At 41.5% G+C, this 23,481-nt stretch overlaps 1 protein-coding gene across 2 annotated transcripts in view; it reads left to right on the top strand.

Moving 5' to 3' along the window:
* LOC137324571 (reticulon-4-like) overlaps positions 1-16,285 on the top strand; it is an 88,598-nt gene extending 72,313 nt beyond the window's left edge. For both annotated transcript variants that reach the window (XM_067989011.1, XM_067989010.1), the window contains 4 exons: positions 1,249-1,318; positions 10,501-10,547; positions 13,434-13,492; positions 15,318-16,285. In XM_067989011.1, coding sequence (XP_067845112.1) covers positions 1,249-1,318; positions 10,501-10,547; positions 13,434-13,492; positions 15,318-15,360 — 219 coding nt within the window. In that variant the 3' untranslated portion in view covers positions 15,361-16,285. The remainder of the gene's footprint in view (positions 1-1,248; positions 1,319-10,500; positions 10,548-13,433; positions 13,493-15,317) is intronic.
* The last annotated feature ends 7,196 nt before the right edge of the window (positions 16,286-23,481 follow it).

The following is a 23,481-nucleotide window of genomic DNA, read 5'->3' as shown; positions in this document are numbered from 1 at the left end:
TTCACATTGAGAATTAAGGGCTAAAATTCTGCTCCTGGTACATTGGTGGGATTAATGCATTTTGCTTGGCAGATTATGTGCTACCAGTGCACAGACAGGACTTCCCAGATTTCCCCACATTTTGGGATGTTTTACTACGTTAAAGACACTATATAAATGCAAGTGGTTGATTTAAAAGCAGCTGGTGCGCTCCTAGTGCGATTTGTATTGGGCACTGGGAGCACGGGTTGGGATTTCCTAGGCAGGAGTAGAAATGTGTTGCTGCAGCTTCTTAAAGTGGCACCTGCACTTCTTGGCAACAAAGTTTGAAATTGAGCGTTTTGTGCTGGTGAAGCAGGAGACTGCTAATGTCCATTGGGCAAGCGGGACCGCACCAACTCCAATCCTTATTTTCTGTGCCTGATGCAGAGTGGAGTTTCAGCCTTTTGAGTGCTAAATGTATAACATTTTTATACTAGAGGAATTTCATAAGATTTTTTTTTAATATTATGTTTCGGTGACAGCTGCTTTATGGTCCAGTACTGGTGACATTTCTTTACTCTTTTCCTGTCTCAATTATTTTTCTGTTGTCATCTTCGAACAGAACACTAATTTATTATGATCTTTGTCTGTTTTGGTGCTTGGACTAGTGAAAACAGGTCAATCTTGGCAAATGTCGATTATCCAAGGTGCCAAATCTTTTAAAATTCTTTGAAAGATCATCTTACTAGGCTTTGGTAGATGTGAAATGTGCATATCTACTTTTGAAGGCTGAATTAAAATTGAAGACCTTTGTTGCATTGAAAATGTCCTTTTGTATTATTTGTGGCAATTAAGCAGTTATTGCATTTAATCTTAAAGGACTGTCTCAATATGTTACTATTGCAATATTATATAATTCATTAATCCTGTGAATCTCTGGAGATATTTTGAGGGGCATGTTTGGATCAGATTGGCATTGTCTTTAGGATGTAATTTTGCCCCAGCATGCATTTAATTTGTTGGATCTCTATTTGGCATTTAATCATATCATTTCTTTGTTTACCAAAACAGAATAGCTACAGTTGGAGGCCCCCAACCCCCCCCATTGCTAGTTACATAATTTACGAGGACTTATCAGAAATTACTGTTCCACTTATTTGATTTTACTTTTGAGGATGAGACAATTATTTTAACATTGTTTTGGATTTTGTAAATTTTTTAACATGTCTGGTATTGATGTTCATTGAGAATTTTGAGTTATAAATGTATTTATTTTCTATTTCTTAGTTTTCAGTGCTGATGTGGCTGCTCACGTATGTTGGTGCCTTGTTTAATGGGCTGACCCTGCTGATAATAGGTAAGTCTTTATTTGTACTTTATGTAAGTCTTTATTTGTAGTTGTATTTTCTATTCCTCTTCCTTTTAATAGAGAAGTGGCTCTATTTATTTACATTAACTTGTCACATCTAACTTTAGAATGCTTATATTTGCATTTCAACCAAGTATATGTCTACTTTAAAAAAAATACACTGGCTGGAAGCTATTGACACATTTTCACTCTATTTTAAAACTGAGATTGACAAGTAGTGTTCTCTCTAGTTCTGGGTTTCATCTGTGATTTGACCATGTATCTAAAATATTTTGTTCAATTAGTCACCCCTAACCTTATCAGATTTTCAAATTTGATTAGCATTTTTTTTTCGTTCCTGTTCAATTTTGGAGGAGTTAGAAAATACTTTTGTAAAAAACATTACATTCATAACTGACATATGGCCTCCCAGTTAGATTTCACAAAGACAAACATAGATAAGGGAGGCCATTTTGCCCATCTAGCTGCTCTTTCTATTGAGGTTTTTTAAATCTAGGTTTTGGTTTGGGTGGAGCCCTTTTAAACCTGGTCATAGTACATAGGCATTCAGTGCCCCCAAGCCAGAATCTTGTACCAAGCTTATCCTGATACAACGTTGCAAATTTTCTTTGTAGGTTGGAGACTGAAATAATTCAAATTAGTTCAGTTTGTATTTGACCACTTCCTTTTGAATTTGAGGAGCCAAATATTCAAAATCCAGGAAATCCCAGTAACACTTTTCTAAGATCTAAATTGATTTTGTTTGAATTGAGGAAGCAGAAAAATCTCTAGGTAATTTGAAACCCAAGAAGCAACCAGGAGCCAGTTTGAAAAGGACTGACTGTTTAATACTCTTAGAAAGAAGCAATGGCCCAGAATTTGCAGTCAAAATAACAGTGAGGCTAATGGTGCTCACCGTTAATTATGCACAAATCGCACTGCAACTTCAGATGCATGGTTAAACGCAGAAATCCAATTGTTGCTGTCTAAGATGTGCAGCTCTGACGTTCGCTTTGCGAAATCAGCATCTCTGTCTGACTCGCCATTCCAATGTATTGAACGGTGTAAAGTTCCTGTATTTGTACAGTAGATGCGAACCAAATGTGCCGCAAAGTTAGGGCTTGTCCATTTCAGTCTAAGTACCCTTTTAACAATGTGATAAGTGTTAATTACTGCTAGTCAACCCCTCTGGCACTGAAAATTAACTATTGCAAGTGTGGAGTCTCATTACTTCAGGTTTTAATTGTTAATTTAAAAAAAAATTTTTTAAACTTTTTTCTCAAACCAATCTTTCCCTCATTTCTTTCTGTATCTCATTTGACAATGAATTCACCCACTCTAACTTGCACTTCCTTCTCAATCCCTGTGCTGTTAATTTCACAATCCTTCAATCAGACTCGTTAAGGAGGTACACAGTTGCTTGCCCTGTTCACTCCGATCCCAGATGCCCTGCAGAGGGCGCCCTGGTGTTTCCATCTCTCACTTCCAGCAACTTGTGGCGCAAAATATGGAGATTAAACGGGAAGGGCAAGTCTAACTGGTGCCATTCATTGGCTACAGCAAATTCTGGCCGATTGTGAATTTGAAGTTTATTTAGCGGATTAGCTTAGTTCTTAGAGTTTCATTCTTTTTGCTTTTGTCTATTAGAGGAGTTAGGTGGGATGTTGTCCACTGTAAATGTATATTAATATTATATTGTATCTGTTTTTATGCTGTTCTGTTGTAAAATCGCTAAATATTTTAAACTTGAAATGATAACTGTGATGCTATATTGCTGCCAAAGACTGGAGTGACAGCTTGTGAAGGTGTAAGTCCAGTAGCTGAAAGCAATTACCAGAGGGGGTTCGCTCTTTGTTGCACGGGGCACCAGGGAATTATAGACCAGTTAACCTAATATCTGTTGGGAAATTACTAGAGTCTGTAATTAAAGATAGTGACTGAACACCTTAAACTTTTAGCTGATCAGAGAGAACCAGCGTGGATTTGTAAAAGGTAGGTCATGCCTAACGAACCTGATTGAATTTTTTGAAGAGATGACTAAAGCAGTGGACAGGGGAAATGTCTATGGATGTTGTTTATGTGGGTTTCCAGAAGGCATTCGAAAGGAGACTGTTAGCTGAAGTTGAAGCTCATGGAATTGAGGTCAAATTATTGACCTGGTTAGGAAATTGACTGTGCGGCAGGAGACAGAGTAGGAATAATAGGCAGGTACTCAAATTGGCAGGATGTGACTAGTGGTGCCCCACAGGGATCTCTGGGGCCTCAACTATTCACTACATTTATTAACGGCTTAAATGACGGGATAGAGAGCCACATATCCAAGTTTGCCGTTGACACAATGATAGATAGCATTGTAAGCAGTGTAGATGGAAGCATAAAATTACAGATATTAATAATAGATTAAGTGGGCAAAACTGGCAAATGGATTTCAATGTAGGCAAGTGTGTGGTCATCCACTTAGGACCTAAAAAGAATAAATCAGAATACTTTCTAAATGGTGAAAAGCTTGAAACAATGGAGGGCCAAAGAGACTTAGGGCTTCATTTACATCGATCATTAAAATGTCATGGACAGGTGCAGAAAATAATCAAAAAGGCTAATGGAATGCTGGCCTTTATATCTAGAGGACTGGAATACAAGGGGGTAGAAGTTATGCTACAGCTATACAAAGCCCTGGTTAGACCACACTTGGAGTACTGAATAGAATCATAGAAGTTTACAACATGGAAACAGGCCCTTCGGCCCAACATGTCCATGTTGCCCAGTTTATACCACTAAGCTAGTCCCAATTGCCTGCACTTGGCCCATATCCCTCTATACCCATCTTACCCATGTAACTGTCCAAATGCTTTTTAAAAGACAAAATTGTACCCGCCTCTACTACTGCCTCTGGCAGCTCGTTCCAGACACTCACCACCCTTTGAGTGAAAAAATTGTCCCTCTGGACCCTTTTGTATCTCTTCCCCCCTCACCGTAAATCTATGCCCCCTTGTTATAGACTCCCCTACCTTTGGGAAAAGATTTTGACTATCTACCTTATCTATGCCCCTCATTATTTAATAGACTTCTATAAGATCACCCCTAAACCTCCTACTCTCCAGGGGAAAAAAGTCTGTCTATCCAACCTCTCCCTATAAGTCAAACCATCAAGTCCCGGTAGCATCCAAGTAAATCTTTTCTGCACTCTTTCTAGTTTAATAATATCCTTTCTATAATAGGGTGACCAGAACGGTACACAGTATTCCAAGTGTGGCTTTACTAATGTCTTGTACAACTTCAATAAGACATCCCAACTCCTGTATTCAATGTTCTGACCAATGAAACCAAGCATGCCGAATGCCTCCTTCACCACCCTATCCACCTGTGACTCCACTTTCAAGGAGCTACTGTGTTCAGTTCTGGGCACTGCAGCTTAGGAAGGATATATTGGCCTTGGAGTGAGTGCAGCGTAGATTTACTGGAATGATACCTGGACTCCAAGGGTTAAATTGAGGAGAGATTACACAAACTATGGTTGTATTCCTTGGAATTTAGAAGATCAAGGGGTGACTTGATCGAAGTTTTCAAGATATCAAGGGGAACTGATAGTTTCTCTCTATCCACCCTATTTCTGCTGGTTGGGGAGTCTTGGACTCGGGAACGTAGCCTAAAAATTAGAGCCAGGACTTTCAGGAGTGAAGTTAGGAAACATTTCTACACACAAAGGGTAGTAGAAGTTTGCAACTCTCTTCCGCAAAATGCAGTTGATAGCTCAGTTGTTAATTTTAAATCTGAGACTGAGATTTTTTTTTAACCAAAGGTATTAAGGGATCTGGGGCTGAGGCGGATATGGAGTTGGGTCACAGATCAGCCATGATCTCGTTGAAAGCCTACCTAAATCTCAAGACAAGGATAGACTCTCTTGAAAGTACGGGGAGTTGGGAAGAAATGATCTAACATGAGAGCTGAAACAATCCTAAAATGTCATACACCGATAGAAACCTATGATTCACTGTTGCAGGGTCTAGCTGGCACTTGAATGACTCCGTAGTTTTTGCCTCGTATCCTACCATGGAGACCATTCCAGCTACTAATCACTCTACTTATGAATATAGGAAATTGACAGGCAGGGAAAGACCAGCTGGTCCATCAAGCCTGTCCCACACTTCTGCCCTCCCTCCCATGTCTGCAGCCATGTAATCCCCTGGGGGAGGCAAAAAAAGAGAAAAAACCCAGGGCCAATAAGGGGAAAAAGTACTGTGGAAAATTCATCTCTGACCCTCTCAGGTGATCGAAAGCAGTCCAGGTGATCACAGACAAAATGTTTATATATAGAGACTTACCTTTTTATATGATGTGATCTTTGCTCCACCTCAGCAACCGGTCCAGGTCCCTCTTGAAGGCATACAGAGTCTGCACCCACCACACCAGCTGGCAATGTATTCCAGAGGCTCAATTCTCCGGGAAAAGAAAAATTGCCTAATATCCAGTCTATTCCTACTCTAGCATAGTTTAAACTAGTGTTCCCTGATCCTCCCTAATCTGTTAAACTGGAATAACCTATCAATAGGGGTGTTATCCAGCCCTTTTTATTTTATAGACCTCTATCAGGTCACCTCTACGCTGCTCTAAAGTAAATAGACCAAGGTCCTTGAGCCTATCTGAGTAGCTGAGGTTCTTTAAGCTAGGAATCATTCTTGTAGTTCTCCTCTGGACTTTTTCCAAGGCCACTATATTACCCACCGTGTGGGGGATCCAAAACTGGGCACTGTACTCTAGATACAGTCTGACGAGCGACCTGTATAATGTCAAAATCTCCATGTGAAGTGCTTCCTGACATCAGTCCTGAGCTTGCGTTTTATCAGCTTGCAGTCATGGTTTAACTTGAAATAGTACTTAGGATTAACCTTTTCTGTTTAACTTGGTATCTTATACTGCCAATGTAGTTTTTTGTGCTAAATTTTAAAAAAAGTATCCTGTCATTCAAATTAAACAACTTTGAATTATGAGTAGACTGTACATCTCTCTGGTCTCTATCATTGAAAAGCCAAAAGGTCCAAATTTTTCAAACTCTTCTTAACTTCATCCTCTGGCAGTAGGGTTCTGTCTTGTGGCCCTTCTCTGCACAGTTTCCAGAACTTGGATGTTTCTAGTGTGTCTGACTAGAATTGAATACAGTATTTAAGATGTAGCCTGGCCAAAGCACGATACAGTTTCAGTATGATAGTCTCAGATTTGAGCTCTGCTGATTTGACAATATAGCTCAGCATCCTGTTCGCTATAGTTCCTGCAGTGCAACAACTGGGTGAATGTTTGTCCCATCAATCCCAAATCTCTGTCTGCCTCATTCCCAGCTAGTTCAACATCGTTCATTAAGTGGTACTCCATTTTTTTCTTCCAATATGTAATGCCTTGTATTCTGTCATAGTTCTCACCACTTGCAAATATCATCTAGGGCTTTTTGCAATGCTGTACCACTTAATCAGACCCTACCATACTTCTTTCTCTCTCTTCCTGACCCCCCCCCCCCCCCCCCCCTGTTTATCATCTTCAAATTTGGACAACCTATTTTGTGTTTCTGAATCCAAATCACTTATGTGCATAAGAAATCTTAGGAACCCCAGCACTGATTGCTCATTACTCAATATACCTGCTACTTCCTCTCTTTAGCCAATTCCTTATAGGAACAGGAGGCCATTTAGCCCCTCGTGCCTGCTCTGCCATTTGATAAGATCATGGCTGATCTGTGATCGAAGTCCATATACCTGCCTTTGGTACATATCCCTTAATACCTTTGGTTGCCAAAAAGCTATCTATCTCTGATTTAAATTTAGCAATTGAGCTAGTATCAATTGCCGTTTGCGGAAGAGAGTTCCAAACTTCTACCACCCTTTTTGTGTAGAAGTGTTTTCTAATCTCACTCCTGAAAGGTCTGTCTCTAATTTTTAGACTATGCCCCCTACTCCTAGAATCCCCAAACAGTGGAAATAGTTTCTCTATCCACCCTATCTGTTCCCCTTAATATCTTAAACTTCAATCAGATCACCCCTTAACCTTCTAAACTCCAGAGAATACAACCCCGATTTTTGTAATCTCTCCTCATAACTTAACCCTTGAATCCAGGTATCATTCTAGTAAACCTACGCTGCACTCCCTCCAAGGCCAATATGTCCTTCCGAAGTTGCGGTGCCCAGAACTGCTCACAGTACTCCAGGTGCGGTCTAACCAGGGTTTTGTATAGCTGCAGCATAACTTCTGCCCTCATGTACTCTAGTCCTCTAGATATAAAGGCCAGCATTCAATTAGCCTTATTGATTATTTTCTGCACCTGTTCATGACACTTCAATGATCTGTGTACCTGAACCCCTAAGTCCCTTTGGACATCCACTGTTTTTAACTTTTTACCATTTAGAAAGTACCCTGTTCTATCCTTTTTTGATCCAAAATGGATGACCTCACATTTGCCACAGTTTTGCCCATTCACCTAATCTATCAATATCGCTTTGTAATTTTATGTTTTCATCTACACTGCTTACAATGCCACCAATCTTTGTGTCATCGGCAAACTTAGATATGAGACTTTCTATGCCTTCATCTAAGTCGTTAGTAAATATTGTAAATAATTGAGGCCCCAAGACAGATCCCTGCGGGACTCCACTAGTCACATCCTGCCAATGTGAATACCTTCCCATTATCCCTACTCTGTCGCCTTTCGCTCAGCCAACTTCCTAACCAAGTCTGTACTTTTCCCTCTATTCCATGGGCTTCTATCTTAGCTAACAGTCTCTTATGTGGGACCTTATCAAATGCCTTCTGGAAGTCCATATAAATAACATCCATTGACATTCCCCTGTCCACTACTTCAGTCACCTTCAAAAAATTCAATCAGGTTTGTCAGGCACGACCTACCTTTCACAAATCCATGCTGGCTCTCTGATTAACTGAAAATTCTCGGTGTTCAGTCACCCTATCCTTAATTATAGACTCCAGCATTTTCCCCACAACAGATGTTAGGCTAACTGGTCTATAATTCCCTGGTTTCCCTCTCTCCTTTCTTAAAAAGCAGAGTGACGTGCAATTTTCCAATCTAGAGGGACAGTTCCTGAATCTAGAGAACTCCTTCCAATTTGTACCTGGGGTACCCACTGCCGTAATCATGTATTTCATCCTTTCATGTGGAACTTTATTAAAGGTTTTCCGTAAGTCTAGATATACTATACCATGGACTCCCAATGTCCATTTAGGATGTCACTTCAAAAAAAAATGTCAAATGAGTTGGTCAGGCACAATCTGCCCATTCTGAAACTGAGTTGACTATCACTACATTATTTTCATACGTGCTTTACATGCTGGCTTTTGGTGTCGTTATCTGCAGACATGAAGTTAGTTTTCCCATGTATGCTGATGACATACAGTTTTACTCCTCCACTGCCTTTGTGCTATCAGACTGCTTGTCTGACATCCAGTCTTCGATGCTTAGTAAATTCCTCAAGTTAAGCCTTGGGAAAACCCAAAGACATTGTCTTCAGTCCTTCCACCAACTCTAATCCCTTCCTGGCCACTGTCTCAGACTGAACCAGAATTTTTCAGAACCTTGGCTCTCTGACCCGAAACTGAGCCACTGACTCCATCTCCACTCCAAAACAGAGACTGCTTACTTCCACCTCTGCCCGTCACTTGGCCCATCTGCTGCTGAAAACCTCACCATGCTTTTGTCACCTCCAGACCTGACTCTTCCAATGTTTTCCTGGCTGGCCTCCCATCCTTCATAAATTTTAGCTAACACAAAATTCTGCTGCCTGTATCCTATGCCAGGTTTTGTTTGCCCATCACCCCTGCTTGCCCATCCTCCCCTATTGCTGCTCTGTGTTGGCCCCTGGTTCTCCCAATGCCTCAAATTTAACATTGTCATCCTTGTCTTTAAATCCCTCCATGGCCTTGCCCCTCCATACCTTTTGTACTGCAGTGCTACATACCACCTCTTCCCCCCCCCCCCCCCCCCCCATTTCCTTTCCTCTGACCCCAACATCTTCAGCTGCCTAGGTCCCATGCTTTGGAATTTCCTTCCTGTACCCCTCTGCCTTTCTAGCTCCCTCTCCTTTTAAGGCCTTTTTAAACCTCCGCTCTATGGTCAAGCTTTTCATCACCCCTCCTAATATCGCCTTGGTTTCAGTGCCCATTTTTTCCCCTTGCAACTCTGAAGTGCCTTGTGATGCTTTTTGATGTTTAGACTCTATATAAATGCAATTTTTGCCATCATCTTGAGGTCAGGGTGGTTTTCTAGCAGCAAAAATGTTTATTTTTGGGGGGAGGGCTTTTTGAATATTTTTGGTTTTCCTTACCGGGAACCCAGCCCAACTACTTTTTGTTGTCTGATTGACTTAAATCTCAGGGTAGCTTCTCCAGATTGTCTACTGTAGCTGCTTTGCTCAAACTGTAAAAATAGTGAGAAGATTTCTTTGTGGTGCTTGGATATTGATAACAGAACTCAAGTCCTGTGTTCTTGCACCCATCCTCATTACCTGCTAGGTGAGGAACATACAGTTCTACATAATTCTAGTAGGAAAAGGCCATATGGATTCCACCTCTGGTCCATTAATGCAACCAAAATCTCAATTGACTTTTCCCAGTTGCACTGGTTATATTACCTAGTGGAGGTGAAAGGGTATGTGTAACTTAATGACAGAATGTGGGCCAGTGCTTTTTTTAAAAAAAAATGTCCAGTTTTACTTCCATGGCCATGGGATGACGTGCCTTGTCTCCATGTCACTTTTTAAAGTACCATCAGTACTGCTATTGCACCTTGAGAAAGAACTGCTGAATCTCACCTAAAATAAGTTAACACATTTAAGAGTTAAGTTGAAATGTAAATTGAATTAGCAACAATCTTAAGAGCATCTGACTTGTCTGGATTGAGGCTTATGTTCTGACTTCCTTAGGTGTCAAGTTTGTAGTTCTTTTCTGCTAAACTGACCAGAGAGGGAGCATGTCTTTTCAAGGAGCGATAAAGATAGCATCTGTATCTGAATTACACCGCACTCTTACCTGAAGATAACACAAAATTGGGGCAGAAATTACTGAGGATTAGAAAGGCAAAAAACAATTATTCTGCAATGATATTTGCATGAGTGGCTTTTTTTAAACTGTCTTCAGGTTTTTAAAATGCTATGTAAAGTATTATATACTAAGATTGATTTTTATTTTTCCTGTAGCTCTGGTAGCAGTTTTCAGCATCCCAGTTGTTTATGAAAGACACCAGGTAAGTGTCAAAAGTTTGTGTATTTTAGTGTCTCCCTTTTCTCCTATCGCAGGGGTGACAAACTCAGTTTGGTTATTTGGACACACTAGGGGATAAATTGGTATGCATTTTACTTGTATTTTGGGTGCTAAAACTAGTTCAGTGTATACCAATTTCTGGGCATGAGTTCTTGCACCTAATCTGTGCTGACGGCATTGCCTCCATCATATTGATACTAACTGTTCTTGGGTATCCCTGACAGCTGCCTGAAATCAATGTTGGATGAATTTAAATAGGCAAAGAAGGCACCTGTTTTAGGACCCTTCTGCAAAATGTGTGAAAAACCAGATGGAGCATACATCATGCGAGCTCTGACTAGTTTTTCCAGTTCAACAGTGGCCTAAACAATGGTCCTTAGAGACTGCTGGTGGCTGCTAAAGAAATGGTAGGGAAAGGTTTTTTTAAACTTCCCCCTTCTGTGTAGCGTGGAGGAGCAGGAGTGCTCCCCTCAACTCCACCGCACTACTGTGGGCCGCTGCCGGGCATACTCGGCCCTCCTGCATTTCCTCCATGTATTGGAGCTTGTGATGCTCCCTGAGCGCAGTGAGAATCCTCTGTTTCCTTTCCCATTTGTCCACCAGTGGATACAGTCGTTCACTTTACCCACAGTAAAGTCCCCAGGTTTCACTCACCCCTTCACTGGCTGCACCTTTCTCTGCACCGCTCAGACCACGTTGCTGCTGCTGCTCCCAGCTCTGCAGGAGATGTTGGGCCATTCAGACTGGGAAGGTCGCCCGGTCTGTGCTGTGTTTGTTGGCCTCAACTAAACAATGGTGAGTATTGGCTTCTGTGCTGTGCCCCTTGGTTAGGGAGGGGAAATCTAGCTAGAGTTCTCGGTGACTAATTCTAGAAGATGCATTTAAGTGGACCTTGTGTGACGATGGAATTTGAGATTGAGTGAATCACCCAGTGACACTGTGTGGGCTTGTACATGGCACCTTGAGAAAGGGGCGGGGGTGTACTATTGGACCCCCCCTTCCTGGTGGTGGTTGTCTGTAGGAGGAGAAAATGGCTGTGGCTGGAAGAGGTGGCTGATTGCTTTTTTTTTTGTTACTGGCTCAATTAGTAGGACTCTTGCTTCTGGGTTTCAAGGTGGTGGATTTAAGCACATAATTGAGGGAGTTTGAATGAGATGTCACTTTGAGGTCTCCTTCCTGTTCATGATTCAGAGGTGTATAAAAGATAACATTGCATTATTTGAGGAAGAAGTGTGTACTCCTGGTGTTTTGGCTAACATTCTCCCCCCCCCCCCCCACTAGTAATGCCAAAAGCCGCCGATCACCTGATCGGTCAGCTCATTGCCATTTGCGGTAGAGTGGCTGCCACAATTGCCTACATGGTAGTCTCACTTCACAAGCAATTTGTTTGAAGCACTTTGAGATGTGATGAGGTATTATGTAGATGCAAGTATGTTTTAGTTATTGGAGTTGAAAACTTGTATAGATCATACATACCCATACTTTTAAATTTAGACCTTATGAACAAAGTGTGTTATCTGATGAAAATGGCACCGGGTTATTTTACTTAATGTGCAGCTAATGGGTTCAGTATAACTTTTTGGGGGTGGGGAAGGGAAGAGAATATAAGAAATAGGAGTAGGCCACATGGCCCCTCAAGCCTGCTCCGCATGCAGAAAATGCAGGTGTAGATGGACAAAATTGGTACATTCACTCTTTTTAATTGGTTAGTCTTGGGCTTGAAATTGAGATTTGGTGATTGTCCAGATCGCTGTACAAGGTAGATGTCTTAGCTGATGCTTTTCTTTTATCACCCCTGCCCCCCCCCAAAAAAATTGAGTATATATGTGCTAGTTTTTCTTGTCGGTAATTAAATAATGGAATGCCACAACAATGAAGCCCCCTTAAACAAGTACCTGATAAATAAATAGTTTGCTTAAATTAGTTTTTTAAAAAAAGCATTAATCCTGATTCCTATGACATTTAAATGAATTTAGTTGAGAATAGTGAGAATTCCAGCCTCCTGATTTAGCATGTTGCAGTTCAGTTAGCTTGATGTTCTACCAACTCTTGATTTGTGCTTTCCTCCTGACATCCTCTTAATCACCTACATTAAGTTGGAGTAGCAGATTGCTTCAGTGCAACAGCAGATCATCATTACTGATTTAATCTCAGACGTTCAATCAGAGGATCAGTTTGCCTCAGCTGTGGTAGTCTACTGCTGTGGGGTTCAGCAAGCGGCAGCAGCAGGTTGAGCCTTAGAACATTATTGTGGAAAATGTTAAAACCATTAAAATACAGGTAATGAGTTGTCGACTGCTGCACTGATCAAGGAGAAAGTTGAGCTGGTTTAAGCAGAAGTAGTGTGAAAGATGACTATTGCTTTGTAGATTACCTGGAGTAAGTTTTGTTGATTTCATTTAAGCAAGCTTCAAAGTATCTAATTGCTGTCTTATATCTTACAAAATAGATTTTTCTATTGTCTTAAACTGAAAATTTTCTCTGGCCCTCCCTTGAGGTCTTCAATTAATGGCGATGTTCCTTGAATTCTGAGATAACTGGATTTGCTGAGAATACAAGTTTGCTGGTTTGCTTTTAAGCAGTTCTGTAATTCAGTCAGCTGTGGTTGCGGTATCTACTCATTTCTATGCAAGGCAACTGCTCATGGCTAGTTTCGCACATGAATGAATGACTTTGCTATTTTTCCTCAGCCCTTCCTCCATTGTCAAAGTCGTCTGCATATGATAACGATGGAGAAAGTATCGCTTATCTGAACAGGAAGGCTGAGATCAGCTGGAGCCATTTAGCGTTGCTGTGAGGCATCCCACGGCGTGATTAAATATATTATACACATTAAAAACTGATCTTTACCTGTTTTTTCTCCTTTTAGGCTCAAATTGATCATTACATAGGGATTGCCAGTAAGCAGATTAGAGATGTCACTGCTAAGTAAGTATGCAAAGAATTTGGGAACGTTGTTTACATGGCAGCCATGTTGCCTTTAGTACTGTGACTAAGCAATGCCCTGTTCTTTCTGGCTATCCGTTCCTTCAAAATATATACATGCATCATAACTTCCCATCTCTAGGAGGTTGTTGCCTTGCATAATGTGCATATAGCACTAATGTCCTTAACTGCTCAATTTCCCTAGGATTTAGCTGACATGTCTTCAGAAGATGCATATTTGTAGAACTCTAGTGCAGTATTGATCTTGCACATGTCAGAAAATTCTTGTGCTATTTGGAAAAATCATCTTTACAGGTTTGGTATGTTCCCTAGAGAGATTGTTAAACATATCATCCCTCAAGTTTTGACTTCAGCTGTGCTGTAAAGCATTTGGATGTATTTTGGCATATTAACAATTCCACAGCTTAGTTGCTTACTGTGCTTATAATTCACAATTTGAAAAGGTGGGTAATATATTAGGATTTGATTTTAATTGAATTTGATGTGCTGTAATGAAATGGTTCTGAAAAAATAGATCCATTCAAGTCATTTGTTATGCAATGAGAAGTTTTCTTTTGGGGCAGCTGAGTGAGGGGCTCTTCATTGCAGATCTTAAGCTTGCAAGTTGCTATAGTTAATGGTGTGGTTCTTCGGCCCTTTCAGTAGTCCTTAATTTCTCCATGTGATCAACTCCTTCATATTCTTAAGCAATTGTATACTTGTAACAACGTGCAGCTTCCTTTGGAACACTTTGATTGTCCACACCATTGAAGAGATCTGTATCTTTTGTTGAAATTCTTGGCATCTGTTATCGTTCTTAGATTGACTTGTATTAGTTCATATGCTATTCAGTAGCCTAGTTGTGATTGTCCCTTATAGAGGATGTTGCAAAAGTTACTTCTGTTTTTAATTCAACAGTGGTATTGACTAGTCCTGTAATATGAAATGTTATACAAGGTTTGAACACATTTCTCATTGGATGCTTTCCCAACATTCCTTATTGGGTTGATCCACATGAGAGATCTTATATTGCTCTAATGCTGCTCTGGTGTTGCCAGCAGTTTGGCCTTTCTGGCTACCAGCCATGGTGAACCTACAAGTTTACTTTGGTGTTGCAGGTAGCTGAGCAGGACCTGTGCTCTGGGAGGCAGCAGCTCCAAGTGCAAAAGCACATGCTAAAGCTGCTTTTATATTGTAGTGGTAGGAATTGTTTTAGTTATATATAACCATGAATTGCTATTTTTTTTTCTTGTGTTCACCCATCATTTGTTTGAGAGGTTCTACAGCTGATACCTTGAACATGATTGGTCAAGTCATAGGAGATCCTAATTCATTTGGCAAAATTGACAAATCAGTATTATCCTCTGGCTGCATCATCTTCACTCCATACTGTTTTCTGAATCATCTTTTTGGAGACTTGGGTTGTGTTTGGCCTGTGGTGCCAGTTATTGGTTTAGAATGATGTCTTCTGGGGGTCTTAACCTAGCTTACTGTAAAGTTAGGCTGCTTGTGATTTTTGAATTTTTTTGAGTGTAATTACCTTGGCAGTCATAATATTTACACATTTTGTTCACATCCATGCTTTGGTGTTCAGTTTGTTGGGAATATATGCTTACGGTGCGAATTGCAAGTGTACAGCATATACTAGATACATGGAATTCAGAAATTTTGAAAGTCTGGTTTACATCTGGCAGGCCCTCCATGATCAGACTTGGCTCCATAATGTCCACAACTTTAAGCAAGAACAACTGCAGTTGTTGATCTTTTTTAAAAAGTGAAATGTGGGAAAATTGTGATGTACACATCAAATTAATTCTTTTCATTTTAGGATTCAAGCTAAAGTTCCTGGACTGAAGCGGAAAACCGAGTAAAGGAGCCTGTCCTGTGCTTCATGGCATGTTGTCTGTTGGGCTGTCACTTGGATTGTCACAGGGAGGGTTGGGAAGAACAAAAAAGCCTTGGAACTGCAGTGTAATTTGCAAATCTTTTCCATTTTGGTAGTAACAGAAACTGTGTTTAACTGCAGTCTATTTCATGATCCATTATATCACAAATACTAACGTGTAAGAAGTTTGAATTCAGTTTATTTATCTCGTTTGGTACAGAGAACACTGGTTTGTATTAAAGATTTGAGAAGCTGTACATTGCACTTGTCAGGGGTAGTGTCTTACTATGTGAAAACAAATCATGGTGCAGTTGGAGCTTTTGGTATTCCCTGCCCCCCAGTTTGCACACTGTTTGTAGAATCTATGCTGTGAGGTTGGTGCAAATTTCTAACCCCATGCGATCAAAATATTTACTGTACCATTGTAGTGAAATTTGAGGTCTTGCTTTTCTGACTAAAACCCTTTGCTGTATTAAGATTTTACTGTTTTAACAATTACTCAGTTAGTGTTTCACTAAGCTAAGGAGTTGATCTGAGCAGCTCCACAGTGCTTGACATTTCAGAGTTGACAATTTTAAAGATGGATCCATGGCACTGAAACATACAGTAAGATATATATATATATATATATATATAACAATTAAAATATCTCCACATAAATGTACAACTCATCAAACATTCATCTGTGTAGCAAGAAATGTACGAACACAACTATAGCAACATTTTATCTGTACTTATTTGTGGACTGAATATCTAATGCTACAAATAAATGTAACTTGGAAATTTCAAGCATTGTTTGATGCACAAATGTGAGAATGAACATTGCATTGTAAATGAATTGGGCTCAGGCTTTGGTCTGGGGAATGCATTGTGAAATAAAAATGAGAATGAATAAAGCTTACAAACAAAAAGTGGACTTTGTGTGTGAATCACAGAAGTTTACAGCACGGAAGGAGGCTCTCTGGCTAATTGTGTCTGTGCCGACTCTTTACTAGGGCAATCAAAATTAATACCACTGCCCTGCACACACCCCATAGCCCTATAGCTTTCTCGGTTTCAAATGTTTACCCAGTTTTCCCTGGAGAAGCAATGATTTCTGACTGAACAACTCCTAGTGGCAATGTATTCCATAATCCAAGAAAGAACTTGTGTTTATATGGTGCCTTTTACGACCTCAAGATGTCCTAAAGTGCTTTTTAGCCAATTAAGTACTTTTGAAATGTAGTCAATGTAGCAGCCAATTTGCACGCAAAGTCCCGGAAACAGCAATGTGATGACCAGATTTTTTTTTTGTGATGTTTGAGGGATAAATATTGACCAGGACACTGGGGAGAACTCCCCTGCTCTTCGAAATGGTGCCATGGCATCTTTTACGTCCACCTGAGGACAGATGGGACTTCTGTAATGTTTCCCTTTGAAAGACTGCCCTCCGACAGTGCCGCTCTCCCTCAGTGCTGTACTTGAGTGTCAGCCTAGATTATGTGCTCAAGTTTCTGGAGTGGGACTTGAACTCTCAACCTTGAGACTCGAGAGGCGAGAGAGCTACCACTGAGCCACAGCTGACACCAACAATCCTCTGTATAAAGGAATTTCTCCCAAACCCCCCCTCTCTTGGTACTTAATTTTCAATTGATAACCTCTCATCACTGATTTCTTCCCCCACCCCCCCCCGCAAACCAGAGCACATAGTCTTTCTCCTTCCATTGTATCAAAATTCTTTGGAATTTTTAAACTTCTATTAAATATCCTCTAAACCGTCTCTGGAAGTAGTCCCAGTATCCCAAGTCCTTCCACATAACTGATTTCCCATGCCTGGCATTATCTTGATGAACCTATGCTGACTGTGCTCTAGCTTTACTATCCTTGGAGTGCCCAAAACTGTACAGTGTGCTGTAACTGTGGCATCACCAGTGTGTATCATCATTATTTTTGAACTCTGTTTCTATTTATAATACCTCAAAAGTCTGACCTTTTGAGTTTTTCTACCTGTACTTGTACTTTCAGGGAATTATGCATTTGAACCCTGGGGCTGTGTTCATCCATACCCCATACCTTTGTTTCTTTCCATTGAGTGTATACTCCCATTCCTTTTTATCCCAAAATATATTACCTTGTATTTATCTATATTAAATTGTATCTGCCACCAGTCTTCCTGAAGTCTCCTACCATTATCCTCACATTGCCAAACTTCCTACTTTTGTGTTGGCTTACAATTCCTTTGTAATGAGGGATATATTCTCCATATGTAATGGCAGTAACTTTTTCAGCAAGAGAAACTGCCTCAACTTTTGTCCTATTAGGCTTCTGACTTTATATGTAAGCCCTGTTACTTGGGTTACCCCTCTTTGAATCCATAGAATGTTACAGCATTGAACCAGCCTGCACTAGTGTTTTTCTTATGAGCCACTTGGTCTAATTCCACTCTCCTAGTTCTTCATATGTTTAATATTCCTTTTTAAGCAACTGTATAATTCCCCTTTAAAGGAATTTATGGACTTTACTTCACCAATGGTTTGTAGTAGAGAATTCCACATTCTAACCACCCCTAAAGAAGTTTGTTTTAAGTTTTTCCTTTAATTTTTGTGATTGACTGACTGAAATTTGTGTCGTCTGTTTTACTGACCATTGGAAATGATCTATCATGATTTACCTTGCATAACTCTCCATAATCTTGATGTTTATTCAGTCACCTTGAGGCTGGGGGGAGCCTAAGTTTGTCTTCATAACTAACCCCTCATCCCAGATAACATCCTAGGATGTACTGTACCTTTCCCATTGCTTTTATCAGCTTCCTACGAGTTGTCCAAAACTGAGGCCTACTTAGAACTTTGTAAAAGTTTACAATATCCTATTGCTTTTGTATTCTATTCCTCTAAATACAAACTCAAGGATTTTTTGGACTTTTTTTATGGTCTTACCTACTTGTGCTGCCCCATTTAATAATCTGTATATTTGCTCGCTCTCCCATTTAAAATTTTACCACTTAAGGTGCCTTTTTCCCCAATTCATTCTTCCATTGCTACACATTGAACTACTCTTGTCCATCCTTCTAGCCTATGTTCTGCAGTTTTTCACCATCCTGTTTGCAATTTGCCATACCTCTAATTAGATATCCTCAATAAATTTTGAGACTCTTCCCTCAATTTCCCATGTCTACAACAACAACTTGCATTTATTTAGCACCCTTTTAATGTAGTAAAACATCCCAAGGCATTTCACGGGTGATTATCAAACAAAATTTGATATCTGACAACAAGCCACATGGAGATTTTAGGACAGGTGACCAAAAGCTTGGCCAAAAAGGTAGGTTTTAAGGAGAGGTGGAGGGGTTTAGGGAGGGAATTCTAGAGCTTAGGGCCTAGCCAGCCAAAGGCACAGCTGCTAATGGGTACAGCAAAGAAAATTGGGGATGCCACGAGGTCAGAATTGGAGGAATGCAGAGATTTGAGGGTTGTAGTGCTAGAGGACATTAGAGATAGGGAGGAACTAGGCCATGGAGCAATTTGAAAACATGGATGAGTATTTTAAAATCAAGGTGTTGCTGGACCAGGAGCCAACGTAGGTCAGCGAGCACAGGCGTAATGGGTGAACAGGACTTGGTGCAAGTTAAGATACAGGCACCAGAGGTTTGGATGAGCTCAAGTCTACGGAGGTTTTTACTGGAGTGCTGTGTACAGTTTGTCTCCTTATCTAAGGAAGGATATACTTGCCTTAGAGAGGATGCAACAAAGATTCAATAGATTGATTCAGGGATGAGAGGGTTGTCCTGTGAGGAGAGATTGAGTAGAATGGGCCTATATTCTTGAGTTTGGAAGAATGAGAGGTGATTGCATGAGGGCTTGACAGGGTAGATGCTGAGAGGCTGGAGAGTCTGGAACTTGGGGTCATAATCTCCAGATAAGGGGTTGGGCCATTTAGGACTGAGATAAGGAAAAATTTCTTCACGTGGAAGGTTGTGAATCTTTGGAATTCTCTACCTCCAGAGGGTGTGGATGCTCAGTCGTTGAGTATATTCAGAACTGATAGGTAGATATTTGGACTCTAGGAGAATCAAGGGATAAGGTGGGAAACTGGAGTTGAGGTAGATCAGCCATGATCTTATTGAATGACAGAGCAGTGTTTCTTATGTTCTTATGTGCAAGGTGGTAGGCCAGCCAGGAGCATGTTGGAATAGCCGAGTGGCTTTGGTCTTCCAATATTTAGTTGGAGGAAATTTCTACTCATCCAGTATCAGATGTCGGACAAGCAGCGTGACATCAGAGGCAGTCGCGAGAAGTGGTGGTGAGGTAGAGCTGGGTGTTAGTGTACATGTGGAACTGGACATGTTTTTGGATGATGTTGCCATGGGACAGCATGTAGATGAGAAATAGGAGGAGGGCCTAGGATAGATGCTTAGGGGACTCCAGAGGTAACTGTGTGGCAGTGGGAAGTGAAGCCAATGCAGGTGATTTTCTGGCTATGACTGGAAAGATAAGAATGGAACAGGCGAGGGCCATCCCACCCAGCTGGACAATGGAGGTGAGGTGTTGGATGAGGATGGTATGGTCAATAGTGTCAAAGGCTGCAGACAGTCAGTTTGAGAAGGATGGGGAGGGATAGTTTATCACTGTCGCAGTCACATAGGATGTCATTTGTAATTTTGATGAGGGCTGTTTCAGTGCTGTGGCGATGCAGAAATCTGATTGGAGGAGTTCAAACATGGAGTTGTGGGAAAATGGACATGGATTTGGGAGGTGACAACATGTTGGTCATTTACGTACACAGTAAATGTAAGGGACCCCAATACAGGACCCTGTGGAGAAACTTTCTCCTATGTGCTTTCTGCCTCCCACAATCTCTCATCCATATGTTACCAATTTTATTGCAATTCTCATGGTACCTTTTAAAATGCATTTTGTAAATCGTCCTTTATCCTTTGTTAAATTTCAAAGACTATTAGGTTAGTTAAGCAGCCTTTAGAAATCTGGCTGGTCCTGAGTAACTCCACTTTCTCCCAAGCATCTACTAATTTCTTCCTGTATGATAGATTAGGGGTTCTAAATTATGACAGCATTATTATGCTGCCAGAACTGAGGTAGGGTGGGACTTCTGCATGCCTTGAGTTGGTGGTGCTGACCTTACTGTAAACTGAGACGTGTACAGGTCTGGAGTCGTGGTGAGGATTCCTGCAGGGATGGGAATTTAGCCCCAAATTGGCACTTAACAGATAGTGTTGAGGTGGGGAAAGGAAACATATCTGGAGGAGAGGCAGGGTCCTGATGCAGCAGCAGGATATAAAACTTGCTGCTTAAAAGGGCAATGACAGCATCGAATGAAGCAGGCAACCTGGGCGAGAAGGATAACAGCGAGAGCGAAGAAATGAGCAGAAAATCTCGATAGCTGGACATGTGTATCCTCCTAATAGAGATGCGGAGCAGGAACAATGGTTTGTTGGGTTCAGAGGCCAGGGATGCATCGAGAATGTGGTTGCATACTTTGTGGAGGTTGTGGCAGTGACCCCCAGCATTACTTTGCAGTGCAGTAAGAAGTTTGCCAATATCACCAGAGAGCCAATGTAAGCTACCTGCAATCTATGTGTGGCATTCCTTCATTAGGAACAGGAGTAGGCCATTTAGCTCCTCAAGCCTGTTTTGCCATTCAATGAGATCATGGCTGACCTGTGACTTAACTCCATATCCCTTAATCCCTTTGGTTAACAAAAATCCATCAATCTCAGATTTAAACTTAACAATTGAGTTAGCATCAACTGCCGTTTGCGTAAGAGTTCCAAACTTCTATACCACCCTTTGTAGAAGTGTTTCCTAACTTCACTCTTGGCTCTAATTTTTAGGCTATGTCCTGGAGTCCAAGATGCCCCAAACAGCAGAAATAGTTTCTCTCTACCCTCAGTTTCCCTTAATATCTTGAAAACTTCAATCAAATCACCTCTTAATCTTCTAAATTCCAGGGAATACAACCCTAGTTTGTATAATTGCTCCTCATAATTTAACCCTTGGAGTCCAGGTATCATTCTAGTAAATCTACGCTGCATTCCTTCCAAGGCCAAAATATCCTTCCTAAGGTGTGGTGTCCAGAACTGAACACAGTACTCATTCCTCTCATGGTGCCAGAGGAGTCGAGCTGAGAGTAGGAGCTGACTGAGGGAGCAGAGGCTGGGCAGAAGGTTATCATTTACTCCAAAGCCTCGTACTTTGCTAAAAGGAAGAGCTGGATGAGCATCACACTTGCATGGAGGCATGGTGTACCATCTTGGAAGACCTGAGACAGATGACAGGGGTCACAGTAGTCTAATGCCATCCTGTGTGTCAGTAACTGAGAAAGTTTCAGCACAGTTCTGCAATACCTGGATTATGTTGGGTTGGGGGGGGGGGTGCAGTGTACCCAAAAGGGAAGAAATGAAAGGTGGCATAATTGGGTGACAGGCAGGAAGAACAGCCCAAGAAGGGTCAAAAGAAGAAAAAAAGATAGAAGTAATGGGCTCGGGTATGAAGCCACAGCCGAAATGTGCACACAAAGCACATAGAGCGAATTCTGGTTACATAGGAAATACTTAATTAAAAATTACTTCGTCACTCTTTCCCCCGGGACACTGTATCCCATCCACGTCCACACCCATAGACACTCTCTCCTCCTCCAGCCCGCCCAAATGTGAGCATTCCTCCCCTCTCAGCATAGCACTCTTCATCCCCTTCAACCTAGTTCAAGCTGAAGTTGGCATTCTCATCCCTAGTTGAAGCTAGTACTTATTTTTCCTCCCCCCCCGCCCCCCAATCACTTCAATTCAAGTTGGTAAGCTCCCATGACTTCATTCTGGGACTCAATTAATGCTGCCACTCCTTCCCTACTCTGCTGACATTCTCTTTCCTCCCTTACCTCAAGCACTGCTCACAGTTTCTCCCCTCCTTCCAAGGCACTGATCCCAGCTTCTGCCCCCCCCCCCCCCCATCTATTCTCCCCTTCGTCTTGGGTTAATCGAAACATAAACATTTACTGCACTCGCAGGAGTCTCGTTTAGTATGAACATTGGCCATATGACGATTCTGTCCTTATTCGCGGGACGAACGTCACCGACTAACGGCTTTCACTGTCGATAACGCGCAGACGCACTCGGGTCCGGAGTGTTTTGGGCCGCGCATGCGCATTATAGGTCACCGACTGCCCTCGCTGCTGCAGTAAAAGCGCGGACCGGAGGCCGAGCATGAAAAATGGAGCAGATGCAAGTAGCCATAAGGAGGGAAGAGAGCAGAGCCTGGCGGAAGGGGAGGAGGGAGGGTGCAGAAGCATCGCAGGAAGCAGCGCAAAGGGGGAAGGGGTGGGCGAGCAGAAGCAAACAATATACAGCACAGAAACAGGCTATTCGTCCCAACAGGTCAATGCTGGTGTTTATGCTGCACATGCGCCTCCTCCCACCCTTTGTCTAACCCTATAAACATATCCTTCGAGTCCTTTCTCCCTTGTGTTTATGTAGCTTCCCCATAAATACGTCAATGCTAGTTGCCTCAACTGAATTCCCTATTGGATTTGTTAGTGACTATCCTTATATTTATGATGTGGAGATGCTGGGGTGGACAAATGTAAGGACTTGCACAACACCAGGTTATAGTCCAACAGTTTTATTTTAAATCACAAGCTTTTGGAGCTTTCCTCCTTTGTCAGGTGAGTGAAGGGATTCGAAAACGCATAGCATATATAGTCAGAGAACAATGCCTGGTGACTACAGATAATCTTTCCAACTGCCCCCTATAACACCTCGGCTGGGAGACGATCACAGCAATCAAAGGTGTCGTTGGTGTTCAGACAGGTTAGCCACGGAAAACATTACATCCCAGTATACTGAATACACAATGGGTCAGGTCACAAAGACAGAGAGAGAAAGAGACCCGAAAGGCAGAGAGAGAGAATGTCCAGTTGTATTAAAAACAGATAACTTTTTTCGCTGGTGGGGTTACATGTAGCGTGACATGAACCCAAGATCCCGGTTGAGGCCGTCCTCATGGGTGTGGAACTTGGCTATCAATTTTTGCTTGACGATTTTGCGTTATCGTGTGCCTCGAAGGCCGCCTTGGAGAACGAAGATCGGAGGCTGAATGACCTTGACTGCTGAAGT

The sequence above is a fragment of the Heptranchias perlo genome, chromosome 8 (genome assembly GCF_035084215.1).
Source record: "Heptranchias perlo isolate sHepPer1 chromosome 8, sHepPer1.hap1, whole genome shotgun sequence".
Classification (NCBI taxonomy): Eukaryota; Metazoa; Chordata; class Chondrichthyes; order Hexanchiformes; family Hexanchidae; genus Heptranchias; species Heptranchias perlo.
Note: the sequence above shows the minus strand (reverse complement) of the source record. Positions and strands in the feature narration are given on the sequence as shown.